Here is a 27,133-nt window from a genome sequence, read left to right as displayed (position 1 = left end):
CAGGAACAGACTGTCCCTGTGTGCTGAAAGATGAGCTGACAGGGAAGACAACGAGCCTGGATGGGCAAGGAGATTTGGAAGGAACTAAGGGGAAAAAAGAGGGCGTATCGCCTTTGCAAAGAGGGGCTGGCAACTCAGGAAACGTTTAAGGATGTTGCCAGGTCATGTAGGAAGAAGATTAGGGAGGCAAAAGCCCAATTAGAACTTGAGGAAATCCAGTCATTGCAATCAACCTTTCCTTCCCAAAATGCCATCCTTGGTTGGAGTATAAATGGAACTGGAATGCTGTGCTGAGCTCCTGCAGCCCAGGGACACACACCCTAAGGCCAGGGATGGTTTACTTGGCCTAAACCATTCAAAATCACCAACACCCCCCTGAGGCCATGCATTAGTTTCAGTCTTGGGCCATGTATCTCACTGAAACGTATCTTTCAAACCAACCTCCTCTTCTCTTCATTGTCGGCTACCTCAGTAGGAAACATCTTCCACTGGAAGTGGGCTGTGATGTTACTCCTGTTTCTGATGAACATGCTTGTGTGGCTTGATGTGGTGATGAAAGTCTTCTCAACCTTCATGGAATATGTGCTCAATCCAATGTTGACATCTGCAGCTTCTGCGCGAAGGAATGTGAAGAAACTTTCTTCACCTGGAACAAAGCAGAGTCTTTGCTCAGCTAGCTCAGTTGCTGATGGAAGCACAAGGAACAAAGCAAACCACAGGTCACGGAAGAAAGTGTCATAGCTTTTAAATGTATTAGCAGTTCCATGGATCAGTACATTTATCACGTCCTGACAGCTCTGTGTGTACGGCGTGAGGATGTCCTGGGCACCTCCTTAACCACCTTATTTCCAAGGTGTTTGTAGAGATTTGGCCCCAAGGTGACAGTATGTACAGTGGGATTTGTCAGATGTGCTCAGGTGACCCACTCAGACCACTGGGATTTCTGCATCAAAGTCCTTCAGGTGACACTGAGGAGCCCTGGTCAATCCTGGCTTGCCGAGGTCTCCCCTGCGCATCCCACGAGACTCCTGCCCCTCCTGATCCCTTGGATCCCTTGTTGCTGACAAGCAAATACGCCTGGGGGCATGTGGGCAGAAAAAGGAGACCCAGAGGAACAGGTGAAGTGACAGCCCACAGCAGGAGGGGACACAGGAGAGGAAACACAACCGGCCTGGCTTTGCAATATGACAAACCACTACAAAATGAACACCATAAAAATCATCATCATCGTCATCTTCCTGTCCAAACCCACAGCCCCATCAGTCTTGAAATATTTTACATTGTCCTGATCTCAAAAACCAAGATGGAGCATTTCAGGTTAAATACAAAAGGACAAGGAAAGATTAATAAGTACAGAGCAGCTTCTATATGAAGTCTGAATGGGATTCCTCAGTCTAGAAATCAAATGGGAGATGTGAGAGGTTTGCAACAGCATGAACGGCCTGGGAAATGGGGACGAGGAAAAATTTGTCTTGATTTGTCACCATACAGGAACTTGAGGGCCTGAAGATGTTATTAGGCAAAAACTACATGGATGTGTAGAGGGCAACATAGTAAAAGGGTCTGTGACAAGCCAGTGGAGAAGCGGCATACAGGACAGAGGTGTGCAAGAAATACACTGCATTGGAGAGAGTCTGATGGAGACCTCGCAGTTCACATACAGCACTGCCCAGGAGTAAAATAAAACTTCACCCAGGCGTAGCCACACAGTAGTGGAGAATCAGGGTTCCTCCTTCCTCCACTCTGCAACACCCAGCAAAACAGAATTCCAAAAATCTCAGCCCTGTTAGAGGGGATCCACTTTTTCAACCATTTAAACACCAGCTATTTCAGTTTTCTTTGGGGCAGAGCTGGAACAGAGGAGGTACATCTAGAGGGAATTGAGGGGGATGAACAGGGAGTGATGGTGGAGAACTGTCCTGTGTCCCATGCGTTGCCCAGCACTCACCTATGCAGCGCGCCACCAGGGACCCGAAATGGTCACCGCACGTCAGCGGGTGAAATCCCACTGTCACCTGCATGGTGTGACCAGGGCCCAGAATTCCTTCGGCTGGAACCACGGAGAAAGGACTGCAACACAAAGAGAGGATCAGGACTTGGGGGGAATTCTGGCCATGACATTCTTTCTGCAGTGCAGGTCACTTCAGCTCACTTGGGCAAGCAGGGAGCAAACAAACTACGGCCAAGACAGACAGAACAGCCAGGATCAGAAACAGCTACTGACCCACTTCTGAGGAGATCCAGCCCTCAGAAGATCCTGTGGGATAAAACGACCTAATCTCCCCCATACTCTGCATCCAGCCTTCTGACTGCCAGCAATCCCATCAGAGAATGGTTTGTGAAAAGCACAGAGAGAGTTAAGAGCTATCTGCATGCATAACTTGACGCTGACTGCCTCAGGAATTTCTCATTTCCTGCTACCTATAAACTTCCTCTCAAGAGATGCAAATGTTAGGGCACTATCTCTCTTGTGAGATTACAGCCTAGGAATCAGACAGGGAGAAGGAACTTTCTCTTGAAGACCACGGAATAACTACTGTTGAATTTGCAGCGTGGCTCTTTGGTTTATTTTACCTTGAAAAGATCCTGAATTAGCACATTTTGTCAGCATTTCAATGAAAGCTGCTCTACAAAAAGGAGCAATCAAAACTCTGAAAGAGTGCAAATGCAGATTAGAGCAATACAGTGACATGGAAACAAGACCCAAAAGGAGGATGCCATTTACAATCTGAAGGATCCAATCCCAGCCATATGAAGCACCATTAGCAGGAGCACATCGAGGAGGCAGAACAGGAGGGTTTTGTGTATTTACCAGCAGTGCAGTCTGGGGCCCTGGGTTGTCATCCAGGCTGGTAACTGTTTGCTTGGCTCACCAGACAAACTCTGCGCAATGTGTTGGAAATAATTACGCAAATGTCTTGGTGCACTTTGGATGTAACAGGAGCAATTAGGATTGGTCACCAGGTGAACAGTTCTTGCCTGACAAACACAAGACTCCGTGCTTTGATGCTCAGGGACAGCTCAGGTGAAATGTGCTTCTGCCCAGAAGTTGCTGGGCTTTGTGCTCTTCCACAGCCCCACTGAGGAAACAAAAGTTCCTCAGTGCTTTGCTGGTGGTCAATCTGTGCACAGAAAGGGTGTTCTGGGGAGTTTGGTGATGAACTTATCACACACAAAAATATAGAGAACATCTGGCAAGCTGAATTTCATTCATGTCAGTAGTGACAGCTGATGAACTTGCTTCAGGTTCTGCTCACTAAGGACCTATTGCTGCAGTTATGGGCCTGACCTGCTCCATTACCACTAGTGAGAACATCACTAGTGGCTGATGGAGAAGCCTTGGGCCAGCAATGTTTATGTGCTGGATGTGAGACTTTGGGGAGAGAGGAGGAAAGACAAGGCCCCAGCAGCCCCGGAGCCCGATTACTGTACGAGCTCCCACATCTGCCCCGAGGGTGAGCCAGCACTGCTGCAGGTCTCTGCTGGGGCTTGGGGGATCGGTGCCTGGTGTGGGCAAGGCACAGGATTTTTTTCTTATTGTTTTGTCAGGAATTTTGCCAGAAAGAGAAGCTGCCAGTTAAGGGAGTCCCTGGCCACACTTCAGCACTCCCTTCCCTTCCCTTCCCTTCCCTTCCCTTCCCTTCCCTTCCCTTCCCTTCCCTTCCCTTCCCTTCCCTTCCCTTCCCTTCCCTTCCCTTCCCTTCCCTTCCCTTCCCTTCCCTTCCCTTCCCTTCCCTTCCCTTCCCTTCCCTTCCCTTCCCTTCCCTTCCCTTCCCTTCCCTTCCCTTCCCTTCCCTTCCCTTCCCTTCCCTTCCCTTCCCTTCCCTTCCCTTCCCTTCCCTTCCCACTCCTGCCCCATGTTACATACTCCTGCCCTCAGATGGCAGGATGCGAATAACACTCCTGGGAGTGACCTCAGGGGTTGCGTGAGAAAGAAGATATCTTCTTATTTTCAAATTACCAGGAGAAGAGGATCCAGCCAAGTTTCAGTTGTCAGGGCTGAAAAACTGAGTGCAAATCAGCCCTTGCATCTCCTACATCCCACCCCAGGCTGTACCCACCAGACTCCCCTGTTCCTGCTGGAGCAGTCATCTCTCATATAGACCTGGCTCCCCAAGACCCAAGGACACAAGCTCTACAGTTAAACTTAACTCCTCTGAATTTCAGTCAACATCACTAAGCTGTTCCCTGAGCCCACAGATAAGAAGGACTGTGAAGGAGACATCCCTGACGCTATAATAACCAAATGAAAACCACTGCCAAGAGATGGGGCTGGCAGGATAAATTTTGGCCTTTTATGGCTTGATTAGAGCAATATAGTGAGTTAATTGTCAGCTGTTCCTTAAGATAGTTCTCATCCTGTTAGATCTACCCTTTCAATGAATCACTACTGCACCCGACAGGCAGAAAAGATAAGGTCATGGAGGGGTTTTAATAGGTCTTCTTCGGCTTTTTAACTAGTCCATTTGTATGTTTGTTTCCTTGTATGGCATCTAAAGACAACTCCAGATCTCCCAATGGCCCCTTGCAATCCCCGGACACTGGTCTTGCTTTGAGCAGCGTATTTGCTCGGACAATTTCCAGAGGTCCCCTCTAGAGAAAGTTATTCTATACTTTTATCTTCTAAATCAGCCCAATTGCTTTTCACATAGTCACTAAATGTCTCATGTTTCTAATACACCTGTGCCTATGCCTATGGGCATGTGGTGTATTGATAGGCCTTGGAGGAGCTTGACATTTATGAAAGTTCCCAATGAAGAATTCATGATCTTTTGGCAAACATTTAACACAAACCAAAATGAAAAAACAGCAGAAACACAGGAACTTCAGAATATATAAAATGAGATCTCAATGAAAGGGGGCACGACCTTATTCAGAGATTTAAAGCACGTGTTTGAAATTTTAAACCGGCTTTCAAAGGTTCATCGTGGAACAGAAGAGGGGACTGATGCCCTCAGCTGACAAGGGAAATCAGATCAGCTTTAAGTAACAGGAACTGCACCGGCTGCCTGCAACACAGCTCATGTTGGGCATCTGATGCAGGCACCACTGGAAAGCCATGTGCCTGTGTCCTCCCAGAGAATGGGTCTGTTTGGCTGACAGTGGTGAGTACCCATTTCAGAAGCTGCTTGTGCTCAGGAGGGCGCAAGCCAGCAACGAACATGTTCCAGCACCCCCCAGGAAATCTGGGGCAGAGAAAGCTCAAAGGCTGCATCCTGCTAAGAACACTGAAAGCAAGAGCAGATGCCATCCATCCTGCCCATTTCCAGCCGGCGACGCAGGGCAGCAGCTCCCATGCTCTGGTTCCTTCTGTTGTTCTTTCCCAACTCTGTTATCCCCCAAAGGTGTTTTGCACAAGGACAGATGAGCTGCCTCACCTCTCGGTGCTCAGCTGGTAATGAGCTGCCACACTACCACAATTCTGAATCAGCAGACTCTTGCGGGTGCTGCCCTTGACCGGACACTTTGAGAAGTCCAGCTCGTCTGGGAAGTCCAGGATAGCTCGGGCAGGGATGGCCCGAATTGGCACAACTATCCTTTCCTCTCCACTGACGCAGACGAGCTCATGGGAATAAACCTGCAGGAAAAGAAACTGTCTCAGCACAGGTCATTTGGTGCCATCTCCATGGCAGAAGAAAAGCCATTTCCTATATCCCTTCAAGGGTATCAATTTACCTATTCTACCCCCAAATGAACAATAAGTTCTACTAATATCTCACATTTTAAAGGCAGCAGTGCACTTTGCAAAACCTATCTCAGTGGCATTAAGCTCTTGTGTCACTTGGGTCATACAGACAAGTGCCCAGGGCCACCATAATTTTTACTCTCAATTTTAATGATGTTAAATAATTCCTAAGTCCCTTCTAAGGAACATGGAGCTAGGGAACACAGGACATTCCTCCTTAGGTTACTATATTCCCACTGATTGAGAATAGGACAAAGTGTTAAACTGAATCTAAGCAGCAAAAGGAAACTGAGAGAACAGCTGCACCCAAAGAGATCCTGGACCTCTGGCCTGGTGTAGAAATATCTGTTTGCTCAGAACTCCCCTCTAACTTTGCCTCTCCAACCAAGTCACGAGAAGAACAGTGCTAAGAGGTAGCAGGATGCTGTTGCAAAGAGCCTCTCTTTGTTTCCCTGCAAGGCCTCCTCCCTTCCATGCCATGTCCTAAACCCCTCTGTATGAACGAGCCTCCAGATCACAGCGCTGAGAGCAGACTTGCCAGGGCCTCGGCACTGGTGTTCAAACTTGCACGCAAAAGCACAATTGGCATGGAATGGGCGCCAGCTGACAGAGCAGCCACAGTGACAGGCATGAAGACAGAGCCGCAGCAGTGTCGCTGCCACCGGCTCTGGGCCCACAGGTCTGCCTGCCTGCAGGCTGTACCTGCCCTACACGAGCTCTTTCAGGCAGGTGTCCAAGTCCCCTGCAGCTCACCAAGCTCCTGCTGACTAAGGGCACCTAGAGCTCAGTGTGCCTGTGCCAGGCTGGGCCCACGGGCACAGCACATCCTCTGCCCTGGCCTTGCAGCCGTGTCATGGTCAGCTGTGCTCTGGGACAGCACAGCCGCAAGGCTGGAGAACAGAGGGTGTGAAAAAGCACCGTCCTTGCTCCAGCCCCGGGTGAGGCAGGGAAGCTGTTGCCCGTCAGGAAGGCGGAAAGCTCTCTGACCTCTTTGTTCCTCTAGTACTTTGCAGAATAATGAAACCCCTTCCACTATACCTAGAGATGGCCAGACATCTATCAACACCCCTCTACCGTTTGCCTACTGTTCCCTGGGCATCTTTCTTCCCTTGGGAATGCTCAGAGGAATGTGCAGCGAGGGGAAGCAGGGCCTGTCAGGCCTGGGTGCAGGGCCTGACAGCACATGCCAAGCTGGGACTGGCTGCAGGCTGCCTGCCCACGGCCTGGAGCCAAGCTCACAGCATGGGCTGTACCCAGAGTGCAGGGACAACAATGGCTTTGGAGATAAATCTGTGTTTTGGCTCCTCCAGTCTCACCTTGTTCTCGTCAGGAGTGAAGTGGACGTGCACATCGGTAATGGCGCCTCCTGGCACGGCACGGCATGCATCACTGGGGCCCGCCAGCTGGAAGTAAGGTGAGCTCTCCATGGAGACCTGCACCCCCTGAAGATTCTGCAGGAAAGACATGGAACCATGATTTTGCCACTTGAGGAAACAGGACAAGAGGAGACCTGTCCATGCCCTGGTGACGTCCTTCCTTGACCCCTTTTCCAAAGCCCTTTCTGCTGTGGAGGTACAGGCACAGAATTCCCAAGGGTGAACTTGAATCCCTTCTGTCTGGCTCCAGCATTTTGGCCAGGGGCAGTAGGGCAGTGCCTGGTGGGAAGGAAGGGCCGAGCAGGTCAGCACCGGCAGGATGGAGACAAGAGCACCTGAACCAAATCATCTGCATATTCAACAGGGCCAAAAACCTGCTGATTTCTGCCTGCACACAGCTATGCAGTCGTGTTCCACGGAGGGAATGGGCTACCTGAAAGCATAACAGCACATTCTCCTGCGGGGAGGAAGAAATTCCTTTCTAGCAGGTCAGCTTTGGATAGGGCAGTTCTGGGGGATACAGTCATGCAGGCAGAGCAGCAAGAGAGGAGACCAAACACTGTGGCCTTACTGGGAACAAAAGCAAACCTGAAAAGCAAAAGAAGGAACACAGCAATCCCTAAAAAAGGGAGATGACAAAGAGAATTTAAAGCGCCAGTAAAGCAGCAAGGAAGAATCATCAACTGATTACAGCAATCACCTCCCCGAAAGTGATGGAAACACAGACAGGTTGTGCCTGTTGACTGCGGGCTTCAAAGGCATTTTCCTCCTGGAGAAACCTTGCAATTCTTTAGGGGAATGGTCTCTCGCCTTTTGACCCTTCTGGAATTTCCTCCCTACATGTCCACACCTAATTGGCTGAATGCCAGGACCCTCCCAAAATAGGAGACTAGATAAGACCCCTGGATTTCTTTGTTCTCTCTCTTTTGGCCCCTGGACCCCTTTGAGGAATAAACGACTTGGAATAATCTGGGGGTAAGAACCTCTTTTGAAATCTTTTGTCCTGTCCCTTCGGAGATATTCCTCCAAAGCCTCTCCAGAGCTAGCCCCGGGGAGGGGGGCCGGGCCTGCGGGGGGAATATTTCAAAACATGACCAGCACTGACTCACAGTGTGGTTTCAGTATTAAAAGCCAACCTTGGCTCTCCAGGGGTTCTTGCTGCCTGTGCAGGCAAGCTGGGCTGCTGGGCATTCCCGCTTGCAGCCAGCAGGCCAAGTTCTGCTCTCTGGGATACACAGACACAGCAAACATGCATTTTCAACACATAGATATCAACCCCTGAGCACCAAAATGCTCTCAAAAAGTCTAAACCAGATGATTTTGAGTCCTTCCTGTCTCTTCCCACCAGCCCACTCTTGGCACAAGCCTCATTTAAGAAAATGTTTCCCTGACTGAAATTCAAATGGTCTCAGTTTTCCCCTTTAGAGTCCAACACGACTGCTGACGTTTTTCAACTTTTTCCCTCTCAGCTCTCTTGGGAAACTGCAAAACAGGAGCACATGGCTTTGGATGTGCTGTGGTTCTCCAAAGGGAAAGCAGAGCACCATGCTGCTTTTGGAAAACCTGAGCAGAGCTGGATGAAGCTTAGCAGGAGCCTGAAGTGGCACCTAAAGGCCTCCTACTGCTTCTGCTACATCAATCTGATTCCAGGGCTGTTTCAGAACATTTCCTGCCGTGCCAGTGCCACTAATGATAGTGATTCCAGCAGAAAGCGTAGACGACTCAGCCCCTGAGCTTTGACTGTGAGCTGCACAAAGGGAGCCAAACAGGCTGAGAGAGGCAGAAATTCCTACCAGGAACCAAGATTAACCAAGGAGACACAAGATGTGGTATAGACTCAAGCAAAGCATGAGAGCAGGTAAGAACTGTACAACCCTCAACATTCCTATCAATCAGAGCTTTCAAAAGAAGGAAACTCCTTTGGGATAGATACTGTCAGCCCATGGGCAAAATCAGGGGAGAGTTCCCAGCACAGGAAGATTTCCACCATCGTGCAGAACAAGATGCTGAGACATTTTCTTCTGGATGTGCTGCAGCAGATAACTTGCTTTGCTGTACACTATGGGAATTACACCACTCTTCCAGCACAGTGTTAACACTCCATGTCCCAGCACTTACCTCGCCCTTATTCATGAGAGACACCACCATTTCATAGACCTCATGAACGACAAAGTTCTGAAATACCACCTCTGGTGGGGAAACGCGAAACGATCTCTTTTTCCGGGGAGTTGATGACAGCTGGAGAGGCAAGAGAGAGCAGGGAGACGTTCAGCTGCTGGGAGGAAGGTTCATGAAGGAGAATCTTACACTGATCCCCACTGAAGTACAGACTCATGGCGAGCACCTCTGCCCAGGCCACACTAGGGAAACAGTAGCTCACCCACCTCTGCTCTCAGCTGATCAAGAGCTGCAGGGCCACAGAGAGCAGGCTCAAGCCAAGCTGCTCTTTTGGCACCTATTTCTCCGGGTTTCCTTCTCCAGAATGCCAGGCAGCACTTACCTTGAGGACTGCCCTGTGCCCATGAGGTCACAGAGCTCTGGGGCACTGACTGAGGACTCACGGAGGAAGTAAAACCCATAAATTTACATCAGACTCCATGGGAAACAATTTTGGGATGTCCGTTGTTCTGAGACAGGGAAACTGAGGCCCACACAACTGCAAATATCTTTTTTTCATCTAGAACTTAGACATCAGTAAGAAGAGAACAGTACCAGAGGAGGTGTGAGAGATGAGGTGATATTTTGCTGAACAATGTCAAAAGGTTATTGTGATGGATGAGAATTGTTATGGAGTTATAAGTTGTTGGCTATAGAGTTGGAATGTTTAGTTAAAATCAGTTCAAGAGTTATAATGCTGTTTAGCAGTTTTGTCCACTCTGTATCCCTTACCCCAAAATCCCACTTACCTGATTCCGTCGCCTTTCCGTCGGGTCAAGCCGTTGCTGCTCCCTGGCATCACTGCTCTCCATTTCTGCTGCTGCTCTACCTGCCTGCACCCAGCCTGTCCCACTGGCTCGTTCCCTGCTTGCTCCACTTCCTACTACCTGTCGGATCCTCTTCCTCCTTCCTGCTGACAACCGGCCTGTCAGTCAGGCTGCTGCTGCCACCCTTATGGAAATTGAAAGAGCCCAGCTGCATGATGGGACCATATCAACACCAAGAGCCCCTGGCCGAAACGAGCCAACTCAAAATTTAAATCTGCCAAGGACAGCACTGGACTGACCATACCCAAGGGTATTTATGCCGAGGGTATTCATAGACAAGCTCTTCTATCTCACCATAACTTCCAAAGGACTTAAAGAGCGAGAGACCCCTGGACTCTAGAAGCCAAGAGGAGTTCTTTGGAATTGCCGTGAGCCGACAAGTCCCGCTCTGCAGCGCAGGCAGCACAGTGGATTGCACCTCCTTCTCAGCGGTGTGGACGAAAGGGAGCAGCAGCAGCGGCGGCGTAGGCCACTCCTGAAGACCCCTGCTTATTAATAAAGGCATTTAAAGGAGGAAACTGTGTCTCCTGCCATTTGTAACAGTTATTAAGTTAAAGAATGAAAGTTGTTGGTTCTGTGTGTTGTTTGTGGTTTGGATTTTTTCAGGTTGGTCTGTTGCATGCTGCTGTGAGCTGGGAGAAGGACGTGGTTGAAGACCTGACCAAAAGGAAGTAGGAGGAGAGGGGAGGGGACAGAAAGGTTGGTGGTCAGAGCGAATGGAAGTTCCCGAGTACCGTCCAACGGGAAAGGGGCCGGGGGCCGCCCCAGGCAGGTATAAAGGGTATAGAAAGATTGCCATTTTGCTGGAGGGTGTCTTTGTTCGTCTCCGGGGAGAGGGAGACACACCCAGCTCAGTTGAATCGTTACTAATAAACAGCTTTCTTTTGCTTGGATGATTTTGTCCCCTTTAATTGTATTTAAAAGTTAGTGCATTGCTAGCAGAGGTAAAGGCAAAAGTAAAGTAACACAGAAGTTAGGAAAAAGACAAATGAGGTGATTGCTGAATGAGGATAAGGGTCAGTTCTTTTCTCAGCAAGTTGGCATCTCCTTTTTAAACGGGTGCTTTCTTGTAACCTGTTACTGCCATCTTATTTAATACCGTTGTAGAGCACATCTGGAATGACACAACAGCAACAAATGCTTCTGGAGCAGAGACCTTGCTTTGAGAAAACTCTCCCCTGCTTTGTCTGCCCTCTCCAGACACACTGCTGTCACTCCAGAGACACAAGCAGGAATCCTCCGTGACTTGACAGGAGGCACACTCTGCCCAAGGGAATGGCTGCAGCACGCTGTCCCCTTAGTGGTGCCCTTCTCTGAGGTGTTCCCAACCCCCCCTCTCCAGGGCGATCCTTAACCACTTTGTTACACATCTCATGCTGCCAATTTCCTGCTCAACTGCCCACCTCGGTCACCTACCCGTTTGGAGTGGGCTTTATACTGAGCCAGTCCTGCAAGAAAAGCAGCTTTAAACACACCTCTAAGTAGGCACTGATCCACATAAAGCACATCCATTCCCCTCTGCCCAGGGTGAGTCCCCTGTACATCTGGCAGCCTGCAAAATCTAACACCACGTCAGGGTTCCAACCCAAAGCATGAATGCAATGAGTTTTGTTAAATCTGAAGTAATTACTGCAGCTACTCGGCCTTCAAAGGCCAACGCTGCCACTGTGGAGGGAATCCTATGACCCCAAGCATTTGCTGGTGACCGCACCTAAGCAAGAGGCGGCTATTTCAGCAGGAGAATGGCAAATGGCAATTTTGTGCCTTTGCGTCCCCAGCCTTCCCCCCCTTGTTTTAGCAATGGCAGCTACACTCCAGCAAAGCCCAGCAGCTTCAGCAGAGGTTATTTGTGTTGGCTTAGTGCAGATCAGGACTCCAAGTCCACCACAAGCAGCAGTTTGCAATGGCAGGACCTGGACACTGAGATGTTTTGCTGGAGGCGAGCCTGTCACAAGCACACATCCTCTTCAAACTTCACAACAAACAGAAAGAAAAAGAGCAGGAAAAGGCTACCTTTTGACGACTCAGTCTCAAGATTTGAAATGGGCTAATGCTGGGCAGAATAGGCCTCCCAGTCCTGGCCTGAACCTTCCCCCTCAGGAATGTAGATGGAAGCAGCTGAAAGGCAAAAAAAAAAAAAAAAAAAAAAAACCAACAAAAACAAACAAACAAAAAAAAAAAACCAAAAACAAAACAAAACAAAACAAAAAAACCAACAAAAAAACCCCACACGCAGCAAGAGCCTCAGAGATGCCACTGTTCACATAGACTTTCTCTTGAACAAGCGGCACTGGTGAATAATTTGTGATCGCATGTCTAGGACAGTCCTGGAAGCCCTGGAAGTTACTTGCTGAAATACTAAGCATCAGTAAATTAATAATACAGAGTAAAATACACATACTCCAACCACACGGCTCCGTCCCATTAGCTTCTCCATGATTTGATGTGACTTGTTTGGGGATTTCTGCTCTTTGGGCAATTTTTTCAGAAAGCTGCTCCTCCTCAGATAGCTTCGTCATGTCATTAGGGTCTATCTCCGGAAACTCTGCCTCGTCCTCATAAAACGGCTCCTCAGAAAACTCTTCCTCCTCCTCCTCCTCCTCCTCCTCTATGTAAAGCCACTCCTCCTCAGAAAGCTGCTGCTCCTCAGGCTGCTGCTGCTCCTTGGAATCCTCCTCCTCCTGCTGCTGCTGCTGCTGCTGCTCAGAATCGTGCTGCTCGGCAAGCTGCTGCAGCTGCCACAGCTCAGAAGGATGGATCTCAAAAGGATGGTCCTGCTCCCACCAGAAACGACTCACCAGCTTCTTCTGATGCCTTACAGTAGCAGAAGACAGGAAGCGCCCTGCAGAGAGGAAGAGGACATCTTTCAAAGACAAAACCCTGTGTTCCCAGCAACTCTGCCTCCTGCTGCAGGTAGGTGGAAGAGAGCTGGGATGCACTTGGAGCATCTCTGGCCAAGTACTTTCAGCAGGAAATAGAGCGTCTGGGAGTAGGGTCCCTGCCTGCAGCACACACTCCCGTGCCAGAGCAGGAGAGCTGGTTTTAGACAATGACTTTGCATTTGCCCTGGAATGGGGAACTGCACACAGACAGGGGCTGTAGGGCAGCTCACGCATTACACCATTGTTTTTCCCAGTCTCAGACTTCTCTCAGAGATGACCTGATGTCCCCTTCCCAGCCCTGACCCAGGCACGTGGCTTTCCCCAGAGTCTGCCTCAGCTCCTTTGCAGAGCACAGGTGGCAGGGCGAGAACAAAAGGGGCTGAAAGGCAGAGGGGGGCAAGGAGAAAACTCCAGCTGCAGCTGGGAAGATGCTGATGAAAGTGGATGTGTGGACAAGGATGAAAAAGCAAGTCATGTTTTGGAGTGAAGTGGCAGGGTGTTCTCCCCAGGCCCTCAGCTACCGAGTGAAATGCCCTTACGCATCAGAGTGGTTGAGAATGGCTTCTTCACTGCTTCACTATCTGCAGCTTCCTCCCAGGAGTATTCCAGGGCTACCTTCCCTGCCTGTGTTGTGCATCCTGAAACTGAAAAGCAAGGAGGAGGAATAAAAAAAAAGTCCAATAAATACAAAGCAAATAGTACAGTAACATTGCCTGATGGACTCCTGGCATCAATTTCTCCTGAGGAGCATCTTCTTCCCCAGGCAACCCTGCCACGTTCCGCTGTCCTGGGTGGCCCAGAAATGTATTTCCAAGTCTGGAAGTTTAAGAGGAAAGGGCCAACATGGTGCCCAGGACACTGAAGCTGAGGGGCTTACTCTGGACTTTAGGTTTTGGTTTGACTGCAAACTTATTCTTGAGCAGATGAGGACAGGTGACAGGCAGTGAAAGCAAACCCACGGCTGTCCTCAGCAGAAGGGTGTGGCAGCACTGAACCTGTCCTGACCACCACCTCCTGCTTGGCTTTGTGTGCACGTGAATGGGCCTGTGCTGGTTTTGGCTGGGGTAGAGTTCTGGGAAGCAGGCACTGGGTCAGCCCTGGGCAAAGGCAGCTCCCGCTCACAGGGCCCTGCCTGGCCTCCAGCACTCACGTGGCTCTCCTTGTCTGGAAGGGCAAGGGATCCTTGAGCTGGACCACAGTCGTGTTCAGTTTTAACTGGTTGCAGGCAACAACGGCGCTGAGGTACAGCTCGGCCTCCTGGCTGCTGTCCTCCAGCACAGCGTGAGCTGGTTCTGGGACTCTCTTGACCACCTGCAAACAGAGGAGGGAGGAATCACCGAGCAGAGCCCACAAAGTCAGGCTGAGAAGGGAGTCTTTTGGCCTCCGGGATCAGCCTCATAGAGGGACTGGAAAGGACCGTTCACTTTCACTTCCCGCCGCGTAGGGGGGGAACGGGGCGCCGGGATGGGCGCGGCTGATGGAGCCGCAGCACCAGCCCGCCCCGCCGCCTGAGACTCAACCGACAGCGGAGGAAGCGGCGCAGGCGGCGCGAGCGGGGAAGAACCCGCGGAGGGGGCGGGGCGCGGTGCAGGGCCGCTCGGGCCCGGCCCAGCCTCCCCAGCACGAGCAACATCACTCGCCGCGCCCGGCGGGGCTGACACGGGGAGGGGAGGGGAGGGGAGGGGAGGGGAGGGGCGGGGCGGGGCTGGCAGCGCCCCCAGCATGGCTCCGCCTGTGGCGCAGAGGCCCAGAGAGGGCCCCGCCCGCTCCACGCGGGGCGGGACGGACTGCCCGCCCACAGGGATCGGGTCCGACAGCAAGTCGATCAACGCTCCCCCCTCCGGGGCCCTCGCCGCTCGCGCGGGCGCCTTGCTCAGCGCATCGCCGGGCGGGGCTGCCCCCGGCTCCAGCGCCGTTCCGAGGGGGTATTTCGTGGCCCACACCGCGATGTGGACGCTGCGTCGTCACCGCGTCCGGCTCCGACAGAGGCGCCTGCGGAGCCCGCGACCCCTCGCTCCCCCCCGACGCCGGAAAGGCGCAGAGGGATTGAGAGCCGCCTCCGCTTCTCCGCCTCCTGGGCGTGGGGACGGGCGGAAGCAGCGCCGCGCTCCCCGCCAGCGCCGGGAGAGCGCCGGGGAGGGGGAAACCCCCCCGCTCTTCAGCCTCCTGGGCGCCGGAATGGGCGAAGCGGTCGGGGCCGGCACGGCCGGCTCCTCAAGAACTGGCGAGCCCCCGCTCAGCGGCTCGTCCGCGCCCCCCGGGGAACCTGGCTCGCCATCCACGAACGCAGCGTCCCGGGGGTCAACGGTAAGCTCCCCGCCCCATTCGGACCCTGAATCCACCTCGGCTTCCGAGGGGAGGACCTCCTCCTCAGCCTCAGCGTCCGAGCCCGACAGCCCCTCAAAAGAGCTGCCGATACTCAACGGGGCCCCGGAGTCCCAATAACTCCTTAAAACAGTATCGCATCGTCTCCAGAGCACCGTCAGATTTACCATGTCTGCATCGTAATTCGCAGACAAAGCCCAAATCAGATAACCACCCAGGCGACCCCAGGCAGTTTCTGAGATAGCCATCCCAGCATCAATAAGGAAGCCTTTTGCCTTTCCAAAATAATATAAACACTGAAACTCTTCCTCAGAAACAAAACCCTGGTTCCGTTCCAGCAGATGGCGCCAGAAGGCGAAGACAGCAACCTCTGTCTTAGAGCTCCGGGATACCATATTCGCAGGCGGCTACCTACACACAACCCCCGTTACCTTGAAGACAATCTCACTGACTCCACACACTGTAATTCTCACGAGCGGGCACCAGATGTCGCCAGTAGGGACACGAAAGAACCACACTCACCCGACAGGTTGAAGTGAGGAAAGAAAAAAAAGCGCCGTTTATTGTCGGGTTTGGGTTTAAACAGGATTTGGAGTTTGGCCCAGGATTGGAGGACAAAGGGGACACCCCTCTGACCCCAATGGTCATCTCAGAAGTCCATCACATATTGGTATGTGAAAACAATCTACTTGTTTATGTTACATCCCTGAGAAACTCCACTGGAAATAGGTAAACAGTCATCAGAAGGCTGAAAATCGAGGCGACACTGAAGAGTTCTGGAAAGCACCTTTTTCTTCTTGTCTTAGGAGAAAGTGCTCTCCACATGTCACGTGTGGAGCAACAACCACACTGCAGGGAGCTGGCAACGGGCATTTTGGGATGTGAAAGATCTCACTGGGAAAGTCTCCAACTGCAGATGTTCTGATAGAAAAGAGGATGGTTTAGAGGCCTTAAAATGGTCCAGAAACTCAGAAAGAACCTTCACCCAAGACGAGTGTGTTTGGCAATAATGACAATAAAAGCAAGAGTCTCTGGAGATGATCCTTCTCCAGACTCCTCCATACTGTCATACAGTGCCTGGGCTACTCCATGATGAGATATCCCACACAATACAGAGATCACAACTAAAAACTCTGGTATCCATGCAGACAAAACTTGGAGTTCACCAGCACATGCAGGAGAAGTATACTTCACTTCCAAAGAAGAGACAGAGTGCAGCAGACTTAACTCCTTGTTGGTGAAAAGGCACCAGATCAGATGAAGAGATTTCAACCACCATAAAGTGGGATAACATCATCAAACATTGTCTCCCATTCAACACGGGCTGCAACCCTTGTGCTTGTGGCACAGACTCGTAGTTTGTGTTGGCTAAAGGTCTCTTGTCAAAAGGCCTCCCCCTCTCACGTGAGTGTGTCCGGTCACTGTGCATCCACCTCTCCCCTAGAATGCACTGCTGGTGAACCTCACGGCTGTCCAATGTCCAGAGGAAGCAGGAGCTGCTCAGCCAGCAGTGATGGGGGTTACCGTGGCTCTTTTTGTAAAAGCTGGGCTGTCTTCTTTTGCCATTTTGCTTCTCGCCTTCCTTTTTCCAGGCCACCTGGCTGCCGGCTCTTCCCTGGTGGTTTGATTCCACGTGACAATGCGCATTTTGTTGTCGCAGTCCTGAACCTCCCCTCCTGGCAGCTCAAAGTTGATCTCGGTCACCTTACATTTCACAAGGTGCCTCCTGAAGGTGGCTGGGACATCTGATTTCAAGGTCACTGTGATGTCCTTGGCACAGCCAGGATGGAGATGTCCCACCTAGGGAGAATCAGGGAGTCAAAACCAAACTGGAAGCACTGCCAAGGGCAGGACTGACAGCAAAAGGGACTGATGTGGTGAGCTGCTGTGCCAGGAATCTGCGCGTCGGAGTGGATTTATGTGAAGTTTGATAGACAAAAGTATGAACAGAAGGTGCCACCTCCCATAACATGAAGCCGTTTCTGCAAGGCTGGCAGCCATTGCCAAGCCAGGGACTTGGCATCTCGGCATCTCCTACGTGGCACTGGAATGGGCTGTCACTGGTACGTGAGGACTGCCTGCCAGCTCCTGGGAACACCAGGGCAGGGCTTGAGCAATGGGGAAAGGCAGAGCCGTCCACGCTCACCTTGGGAGAGAACTGGAATGGTGCGTTTGCCTCCCACTCAAAGCGCATGACCTTCGTACAGGTGTGGTTGGTGATGGTGAAGGTCCTGTTGCAGGGCTCTCCAACAGAACAGTCCCCAAACTGGATGTGATTCGCTCTGACAGCTGTTGAGGAGGAGAACAAGGCAACCTCAGCATGCAGGGAGCTCCATCCACCCCCATTCACGTGCACAGACACCTGTATGTTCAATGCTTTCTTGCTCCAAGCCTTCCTCCCTCTGGAAGGGAGTTTCCCAGGCGGCTCCCCAGCCCACCACTTTCAGGGAAACACCCTGACACACCCCTAAGCCAGCCACATGAAGCACAGCACACATTGCTCTGCAGGCATGCCTGCCACGCCCACAGGCCACCAAGTCCGGTGGGTGACAGCCCAGGCCTGGCTAGAGAGAGGACACACATGATCAGACATTTCCCTCTTCCTTGCTCCACCTTGGCAGCCTCTCCTCTCTTACCATCAATGATGTCTTTCTTCAGAATGCTCTCAGCATTCCTCTCCTGTGTACCTTCCTCCAGTCCGTCGAGGGTGAATTCGTCCTTGTGGCCTTCACCCACCAGCTCCATTAGGGTCTTGTTAGAGTATTTGTCCCCCACTAACGCACGAATCCTCCCTTCCAGTCGTTGAGCCAGGGTGGGTTTGAAAATGACGTCGAACTTTGTCGATTCCCCAGGACGCAGAAGCAGGAAAGGCTTTGGGGGCTTACGCTCTGCACAGCAACGGAAATCAGAGTTAAGTGATACGGCGGTACAGAGGAAATATTTCCATAGGCTGTTTGAGGAATGAGAGGTTGAAATCAGCTGCCTCCTAAGCACGGGTTCTACCCCCAGTGGTTCCAGACCCTCTTCCTGTGTTCGCAAGACTGCCACCTCCAGACACATCACCGCTTAAGCAGCTTAACCTCAGGTTGATGCCCAGCCCGCATTCCATCTGCTTCCAGCCAGCTCCAGCCGTATGGAAAGCGGAGCCAGAGAGTGCTTTTGGCTTCTGCTGGTTGTCTGTGTGCTCAAGGGCTGTGTCCATTCAGGCTGGTGCCTTCCCTCAAGCAGCAAATACCTCAGAGGGTCCACTGAGGTAGTGACAGTCCCCCACAACTCAACCCACCTTGTCTAGAGGAGCCAAAGAACTTCTTACAACTTGCTAGGAGAAAGTCCCCAAGAAAAGCTTGGGGGACAGAGAGCCCAAGAAAAGAAACTGTGTCTAACATCTGGCTGCTGCTCAGAGAAGCCAAGAGCAGGGCACACGTTTTCCCTCTGTGCAGGATCACACTTCACGGTTAATGAATTTACCGTGGACAGCAGAGTCGTCTTCCGCATCTTCAGTGTAGAATCTCTCAAGTGTGGAGCCCCTGCCTTTCAAGAGGAACGCTCCGTGCTCATCCTCCAGGTGTAACGTGAACTGAGAAAAGGGAGCACAGAGCACATTGACACTTGGTGTGAGTACAGGGTGGGAACACAGGGACTGACACCGCAGTGCTGCTGGTCCCGCATGGGAACCCAGCACCTCTCCCACTACAAACAGCACTTAGCACAAAAGTTAAGTCAAACCAGCTGGGAAAAAAGAGCGCTCAGAGGCATTTGGATGGACCTGACACAGAATCAAACAGGACAGAAAGTAATGAGCAGAATGTAATTAAGCCACAACTAAGTTTACTTAAAATGCAGTAAACTGGGATCGAAAACAATCTAATGGAGCTGGAAAATCACCCCATGTCCATGAGAACAAAAGGTGACCTGAGAGATGGGGGAAAATACTCCACCACCTTTCCTGTGTTCAACTTAAAGAAGAAAGGCTAGACGCACGATTTCCAAGAACTCCCTTCTTGGAGAACAGATGTCAGTCACTTGCTTTAAAAGAATTTCTGACACCTCTTCCCAGGTCTGCCGTGTTTTCTGGGACCCTTCCCCTGTGCCACAAGCACTTGTTCCCAAACCAGACCATTCCTTGAGCAGGTCTTCACCTTGACAGGTATTATGCCCTTGTTTTGGATGACCAGGGGGAGCATCTCTGACTCCCCCAGCCGGAGCCTCTTGAAGCACAGCTCGGAATTTCCCCTCCTGCTGCAAGCACTTGGGCACACGACTGTCAGCTGCGGCTCATGCCCCTTCCCGCTGATGGTGAAGGTCAGGATTTGGGGTTTAAATTTCACAGGGCTGCAGGAGAGGCACAGAAACAATTTCAGCTGGCACTAACCCATTTCTCCCTGGGCGAGTGAGGCAGCAAGGGCCACCCACAGTGTTTTCCCTGCCTGAGGCTCCTGAACCACACAACGCAGCCCCCACCAGGCTCTTCCCAGTCCACTCAGCGCCATTCACAAGAGGAATCTGTTCCAAAGAGCCCTCCACAATAACAATTAAAAATAATTTCAGTTAATTGAATCATGCCATCCAGGAGGTAGATAATGAGGCACCAGATGAGGCATGGCAAATCTCCTGGCTGCAGTGAGATGAGACACATGCAACAAGCAAAAGCACAGCATGAAAGCAGTACAAAAGCAAGAAGGCAAAAATAAATCATTGTCACCATCAGTAAAGATCATTTCCAAGAACAGTAAGAAAGCAATTGCATATTAGCAATTAGACTTCTCTTGTTCCAATTCAGCCACTAAAAGGTTGAGGAAGGGCAGGTCAAAGCTGCACTACACAGGTCCCAGGGCAGAGGAACTGTGCTTCTCTTTCATACCAGCTCCAGTCCCTTACATAAAATAGCTTAATGAATACCAGGGAATCACAGTGATCAGAGGAGCACTTAATTTTACAGGTACGCAGGAAATTGTGACTGCTGACCTGCTGGCACAGGAACTGCTTCATCTAGGCCTTTGTCCTTGGAAATCCCCAAGTCAGCTGCAGCACATCTCAGTAACTTTCAGCTGGCTACCTAATATTTCCATGTCTTCATAATTCCTCATAAAGGATAAACCATCAGTCTCATTTTTTGGCTTTGTCCAACGGTTACTGCCTCCCAGATCATCTCATGCCAAGTACTCTGCCTATGGCTACTGAAAGCATTAGAGCTAACAAGAGGCCTGTGCCTGCCCAGTGGAGAGGGAGCTATCACTGAAGCCTCCCCCAATATTTCACAGTCAGTTACCCTTCTGGGATGACAAGGGAAGCCTTGAAAGTGCAGTCGTAGGTCTGCTCATCTGGTGGGGTGAAGGTCACCGTAGCAACAGCACAGGATGAGCCCTGAATGGACATCTTGACTGCATACAACTTGAAAACGTTGTTGACAGGGCTTTTATCCTTGGGGGAACCCAGAGAGCAGTGTTAGGAGAAAACACCTTTCAACATGACACAGTTTTATTCATAAATGCGTTACTGAGAACAGCCCCAGGCAGTGTGTCCTCCTCCCTGTTTCCCTGGGCAGGCTCCCTCCCTCCCAGGGAACGCTGACCTTGTGCTAAAGCAGTTTGTGTTTTGAGCCCTGGCCGCTGCCCCAGCATACATGGGAGGTGGGCACTGCTTGGAAAACCCTGCAAATAACCTGGAACTGGCCTTCAAAGTGAAGGAAAAGCCAGGGAGCCTGAGGAAATGCCTCCTTTGAACCCTGGCATGTCAGTTCATGACAGCCCCTCTCTGAGTGTGCGTCCAGGAGAGGTTCAGAAGGATTCACTTCTCCCGCCAAAGGCCCAGAGGTGTGAGCCAGAACCTTGCCTGAGACATGCAAAATTCAACACAACTCTTCCCTGGCTCTGCTGCTCTCCCCTGCAGTTTGACCTGCACTGAGCTAGACTAGTCTGGGCCCCAGGAAGCAATGCATCTGGAGAACAAAACAGACTCTCACACTGCCTTTAGAGGGACACCATCACCTTGGCCTCCTGTTCTTACCTTTCCACGCAGGGGTCTGATGGAGAGCACCACATCACACGGCAGGCTGCTTGCATGGTAGATATTGAAATGAGCTTCAGCTTCTTGCGCAACCAGAACCTCGTTGAAGATGAATTTGTTCCCATCTCTGATGAACAAGCCCACGCCTTCCACTGACCGCAGCTTGCGGCTGAGGTCAGTGCTGCTGCAGATCGGGTACTCCTTGAAGATTGACAGGACATCCTCAACGAGTCCTGTGGATAGACCAGAGGGATGAGCATGGAGGAGAAGCCTCGCTGATGAATTTATCTGGACCCTGCTGGCCTCTCAGGAGGCTTTTCCTCTCAGTCATCCTTTCTGCCCTGGGTGACTGCTAAACCCAGCCTTGGGTGGGGGAGCTGGCTTTGAGGATGGAGCTCAGTCAACCTCGGTCTTAGAGAGCGCTGCTTTCCTTTTATCCTTCCATGCATCCCTCTCAGCCTGGGAAGGATGAGTCTGCTGGTGGACTTGAAGAGGGCTGGAACTTCTGAGGATTCAAAGGTGGGACACCAGGGCTAGCGTGCATCTCTATCCAAGCAGCAAGTTTAGGTGCTGATCAGCAGCGGGTGTGACCAAGGGAACCTGTGGGCAGTACGTACCTGGGAGGCAGGACTCGGCAGTCAGGGTAAAGGGAATGCCAAGGGGATTGTCCCTGGGGTCTCTGCCCGTGATGTCAATGTAGAGCTGCTCCTCACACGTCCCCTCCTGCCCTGCCAGGCATTCCACTGTGATCTTCTGCTGGCCCCACGGACCGACGGAGCCGGAGCAAGGGGACACCGTGAACATGCCAAGACTGAGGGGACCCTGCAGAAAAAGTTCCAGGAGAGGCTGATGGCTAACAGCTGTGCCTTGAGCACCCCAGCAAAGAGTGTGTCCCGCCTTGGCCTCCAGCTGGGCCCAAGCACCCCAGTCCCAGGGCAGGGAAGGATGACTCCATGGCCCAAGGGCAGCCCCAGGCTGAGACCAACAAGCCAAGAGGAGCTGCAAGCCTGTCCCAAGTAGCAGAGAGAAAGGAGTTTGAGTGTAAAGAATGAAGGTGGTAGCTGTGATCCTTCAGCCTCCAGAGGTAACACAGGAGAGCAGAAATAGCTGTGAGAAATGACAGGAGAAAGGTAGGTGACTTGGAAGAAGAAAAAGCAATGTTGTCTGAGCTCTGCGGACTGGGAGTTCACTGAGGCGTGTTTTTGCTTCTGTGGTGTTCACAGACCTATGCTGGCTAGCAGCTACCAAACACAGGACCTGCTCCCCCCTGTTGATCCCACAAGTCCAGGTCAGAGCCAAAGTACAGGAGTGTCAGTGGGACTGAGCAGATACTGGGTTCCATCCTGTAGACCGTGTCCCACCCTATAGCCATGAGCCCCCAGCCAGGGCACAGCAGCATCTTCTCACATCCCCCGCGGCAGCAGCACTGTTGGGGAGCAGGAGTCACCCACCTGTCAAGGAGCTCGATTTCTTTCCTGTTGAGCGCTTTGCAGCTGATGGAGCAGATTGCTCTTGCTTTGAACTGAGAGGAGAAAGCAGAGGTATCTGTCATGCTGAGCTCCCCTGCCTTTCTCTGAGGCCAAAGCTGGCCTTCCTCCACACGGAGGGAAGCCTTCCTGCTCCTGATGGCTCCCTGAGTGCAGCACCCATTGCTGGACAGGAGCTCTATCACCAGCTTTGTACTACACCTGGGGACACTGCGGTGTTTTTTTGCTCCCTCTCCCCAAGCCAGGGATGCAAACGGACAACAGCCCAGGTCTCCTGGCTGCCTGCCACATACCAGCCGTGGGCTGGTGCCTCCTCAGACAGGAAAGGTGGTGCAGGGCTTCTCGTACCTTTGGCTTTCCCATGCAGATGCATCCTCGGGTGCTTGGTGGATGTAGAATTCGAAGCTGAGCATGCCTTTGTTCTCCAGGATGACAGTCTGGGTCTTCTTGGTGCCCTCAAGCATGGCACCGAAGTCGATGGGTGAGGCGGGCTCAATGCTGTACTTGCTGTACACAGCTCTCGCCGACACCCTCAGTGGGATCTCGGCAACAGTCTGGCCTCCTTCCCCTGAGCTGCCGTCTATCACCTGTGTCCACAGGAAGGGGTGGTAAACACAGCAAAGAGGCCAGCCTCTACCCCAGCCCCCAGTCTCCACCCCAGGCCTCCATCAGTTTACCCCTCTCTGTTTAAGCACCTCCTCCGGAGTCAGAAGCTCAGCTCCACTTAAGAAGCCTCCCAAATGGTTTTGAAAGACTTTGTTTGTGTATGTAGGAGAGAGGATTCTCCAGTTAAAGCACTCCTTCCATTCGACACCTATCCTGTTTACACTCCCAAAATGTCGAGAGATAACACAGCCTGGCCCAAGCAGCTCACCTGGCAGTACAGGATGGGTTTGTTCTTGAGGAAGATTTCACTTGTGGGGTGGAAGAGCATCTCAATATTCACACCAGGCTGGGAGGCAGTCAGCATGCCCGACCGAGGCTCAACGCTGAAGTGGGATGCCAAGTTTTGCGTCCTGGGACCTGCACCCTTCAGCGTGAAGCTGGGGAGAAAGGGAAGGAATGGAGATCTCTGCAGTTAAAAGTACAGGCACCACTAGCACGGCCAGGACTTTGCATAGGACCAGAAAAAAAAAAAACAAAAAAAAAGGGAGAGTTCAGCTCTGCTCAGGGAATCCTGGATCTTGACAGAGAGTGCAGACAATCACAAGGTTAATGCATGAAACCTTGACACCAAAATTTTTCATTTGCTTCTTTACAGAGTCTCAGAAAGAGAAAGGAAGTGACCATCAAAGAAAAGCAATGAATCTCATCATTTCAGTGGCTGAAATTTTTGGGGCTCTCCTTTGGGTTCGTGCTGAGCTGTGAAGAATTGCTGGTTTGTGGCTGGATTCTCTAGTAAAATAGTTGAGATTAGAGAGTCCGGGTTTTGTATTTCCCATGAGGTAGCCAGCATGAAAACAGGTTCTAGCCATTGACAGAGGGAGAATGCAGGCCTGGGAATCTGAAGAAATGCTCACTACCAGGCAGCTGGACTCACCTGTACTCAATGTTGTATACCCCTTTGTTCTTTAGACTCAGGACTTTCTTCACCTTATCCAGGACATTAATGGTTCCAAATTCCAAGCTTCCATCTGGACCTGCAGAAAACCTGCAGAGCCAGGTCAGAAATGGTATTTATCAGCTGCAGAACACGCCAGGTCACAAACTACATGGAGGTCTTGACACAAAACCCTTTCCAGCAAGTTTCTGTTCTTGACAGTATTTTCCAGCTATTTGTCTGCCTTTTCTCTTCCTACTCAAATTATCTGCAGGATTAGTAGCTACGGAAATTACTTTATATGCTGTGCTGAGCCCGTGGGAGTTGCCAACTGCCTGTTCCCGTCACTGTTGTTTCAAAGCCCCCAAATCCAATCTGCACGTGAAGCTGCACACTTCAAAGTTCAGAGGGGAGAGACTTAAGGCTGTCAATGCCCTGACAATGCATTATTCCACACCACTTGCAGGGTTTGTGCTTTATGTGTCCATGCCATCCTTGCATGCTATCCCATCCCATCCCATCCCATCCCATCCCATCCCATCCCATCCCATCCCATCCCATCCCATCCCATCCCATGGGCTTTGGTCGCCCGCCCCCCAAGGTAATGCAGTGCACCTGGACTGCTTTGTCTGGGAGGCATCCACTGACCTTCAGGCATGTCGATCCTCAGAGAAACATCATAGACCTTTGCAGAGATTTTGATGTTTTCAGCCTGAACAATCCCCAGGATGTTTTCTGTGTCTGAAACCTGAGGCAGCAAGAAACAAACACTGTTCAGATCATTCTTTTGGTAGACAGCCTCTAAGTCCTTGTCTCTGCTGGCTGCTTCCCCTGTGGCCTCCCAGGCTTCACAAGCGTCGGTGGACTCCCAAGCTTTGCTAACCTGTTCATCTCATGGGCTGCCCCAGTGGGATTCAGCTGCAGTAAAAAACCCTATCAGCCCAGCTCTGTCTTCACCATAGAGAAGAAGATGTTCTACCTCAACAGAAGAAGGTCCTTCCTCCCTTGGGAGCCAGGGAGCTAAGAGTGGCCATCCCTGTGTTGCTTCTGGCCTTTGCTATCAAACACGTCTGAGCTCAGAGTCCTTGGAGCAGGGAGACCCTCCGGGGACACTACCCTGAGCAGGAACCCATGGAAGGCTTACTCGCCTCTCCCTCCGCATATGGTTCAATTCCCATATTATTTCATCCACGGCAGCTTTCTCCTCCTCAGGGAGGGCATCATACTCTTCCTCATCCATTCTCAAGGCACGTTCTCTGTTCCTCTGAAGAGCTTCCTCCCGCTGCAGTTCTTTAGCACAAACCAGAGGAGAAACCATGAGTGACAGCAAGCACAGCTGGGTGCTTTGGGAGTCAGCTGCAAGGACTCACAGCTTTTCCCAACCCAGCATATCACACCAGGAGACATTGGGGAGCTCATATCCCTGCTCCAAAATTCAGACAATCCCTCAAACGACGGCCAGGCAGTGAGTTCCTGTGCTTTTCCTGGCTTAAGTGCACCAGGGCTGAGGACAGTTGTTTGTCACTGAGCTACAACAGCTTGAACTTCTGCCCAAGCTTGAATGTTAGAGATTAAGGTGTCTTAAAGCCTCCAGTCTCCTGCAACTCTGAGATGAGTGTGGTTACAGAGGCAGAAGGTGGAAAGATGAATAAAAACACTTCTTACAAGCTCTGCTGCAAACCCAGACACACAGAGATAAGTCTGAGGGCTTGAGAGAGAAGATTTGAGAGGGACAGACATATCTCACCTTCCCTCTGTCTTTCATCTTCCTTCCTCTGTATTTCAGCTTCCTTCCTGGCTTTCCAAGAAGCATAATCCCGATGCACGTGCACCACGTAGATATAATGACGATTCTTGACAGCTGTGAGTACACAGAGCAGAGAAGATTCCAGGCTTCTTGCAAAGAGGCTCTCCAAGCCATCAAAGACCACTCCCTTGCAGCAGTCTTCGTGCTGCAAATAAAGGGAAGAGTAAGTCAGCCATTGCACACAGGGAGCTCACAGCTGGACAGTAAACCCAGATGTCACAGGGCACCAGCTGTCCTTGTTCCAGGTGCATTAGCTAAGAGCAGCTTGTGTCTGTCCTTAGGCTCTGCCAACTAAGGGCATCTGCAGCTTCCCCCAGGGTTCCCTGCACACAGGCCAGGATCCTCCAAGAGCATGTACAGACCTCCTCCTCTCCGAGTTGTACCTCACTGCCTGTTCTCCGGAGCAGGAATGTCTCCTTTTCCCCACCCCACATACCTTCAGCCTCTCACAGAGGATCTCCACCAGCAGGTCCTCGGGCAGCACACAGCTCAGGCAGTTCAGCTCTTCCCCACAACTGCTGGTGATGTTCATCTGCTGCGGTGCAGGAGCAGTGGAAACTGTGAACTGTAATGTGGACCATTGTAAGGAAAATACACCCCGGTGGAAAGCCCTGGACAACTCCCACTGCTGGGCTTGCAGCTGGGGTTCCTCACTAGTGGAGACTAGAACAACCCTGCAGTGCAGGCTGGGGGCTCCAGGGGATGGTCCTGGAGGGCCCATCCCCTGGCCAGCAGAGACCCAAGCCTGCAAACTCCTGGTGCAATGGATCCACATACCAGGCCCTGGCTGGCACAGAGCCTCCACTGTAAGCAGCCCCTGCCCATCTCACAGACAATGCAAAGGTCCCAGGCACCAACCCAGGCAGATCATGTTTACCTGGGGTTTGCTGGCTGGCTCTGTCTTCTTTTGCGCTGGTGTGCTCTTGCCTTTGGCATTCTTCTTGTTCATTTTCTCCTGAGAGGCTTGTCTTCTCTTGGCCAGAAGAGCGAGCTGACGCTTTTTAGCTGCATAGGGTTCAGGAGGGCTTTGAAAAGCAAGT

General features: G+C 51.5%; 2 protein-coding genes across 2 annotated transcripts in view; both read right to left on the bottom strand.

The window, feature by feature from the left end:
- The window catches only part of LOC136296110 (hydrocephalus-inducing protein homolog), a 94,818-nt gene extending 84,787 nt beyond the window's left edge, over positions 1–10,031 (bottom strand). The window contains 4 exon segments of the mRNA XM_066194942.1: positions 5,379–5,578; positions 7,003–7,137; positions 9,181–9,300; positions 9,969–10,031. Coding sequence (XP_066051039.1) covers positions 5,379–5,578; positions 7,003–7,137; positions 9,181–9,300; positions 9,969–10,031 — 518 coding nt within the window.
- Positions 10,032–12,093: 2,062 nt separating this feature from the next.
- The window catches only part of LOC136296109 (hydrocephalus-inducing protein homolog), a 120,878-nt gene continuing 105,838 nt past the window's right edge, over positions 12,094–27,133 (bottom strand). The window contains 22 exon segments of the mRNA XM_066194941.1: positions 12,094–12,164; positions 12,448–12,888; positions 13,468–13,552; positions 13,554–13,572; positions 14,079–14,239; positions 16,832–17,053; positions 17,400–17,542; positions 17,890–18,141; positions 18,722–18,830; positions 19,393–19,585; positions 20,523–20,674; positions 21,260–21,492; positions 21,877–22,085; positions 22,713–22,781; positions 23,095–23,333; positions 23,621–23,789; positions 24,287–24,386; positions 24,935–25,034; positions 25,431–25,576; positions 26,034–26,238; positions 26,530–26,677; positions 26,975–27,098. Of these exon segments, the coding sequence (XP_066051038.1) occupies positions 12,094–12,164; positions 12,448–12,888; positions 13,468–13,552; positions 13,554–13,572; positions 14,079–14,239; positions 16,832–17,053; positions 17,400–17,542; positions 17,890–18,141; positions 18,722–18,830; positions 19,393–19,585; positions 20,523–20,674; positions 21,260–21,492; positions 21,877–22,085; positions 22,713–22,781; positions 23,095–23,333; positions 23,621–23,789; positions 24,287–24,386; positions 24,935–25,034; positions 25,431–25,576; positions 26,034–26,238; positions 26,530–26,677; positions 26,975–27,098 (3,590 nt within the window).

Source organism: Chamaea fasciata, unplaced genomic scaffold (assembly GCF_029207755.1).
Source record: "Chamaea fasciata isolate MVZ Bird 193981 ecotype frontalis unplaced genomic scaffold, bChaFas1.0.hap1 SCAF_12, whole genome shotgun sequence".
NCBI classification, from domain to species: Eukaryota; Metazoa; Chordata; class Aves; order Passeriformes; family Sylviidae; genus Chamaea; species Chamaea fasciata.
The sequence above is the reverse complement of the archived record's forward strand: the minus strand, read 5'-3'. Positions and strand labels throughout refer to the sequence as shown.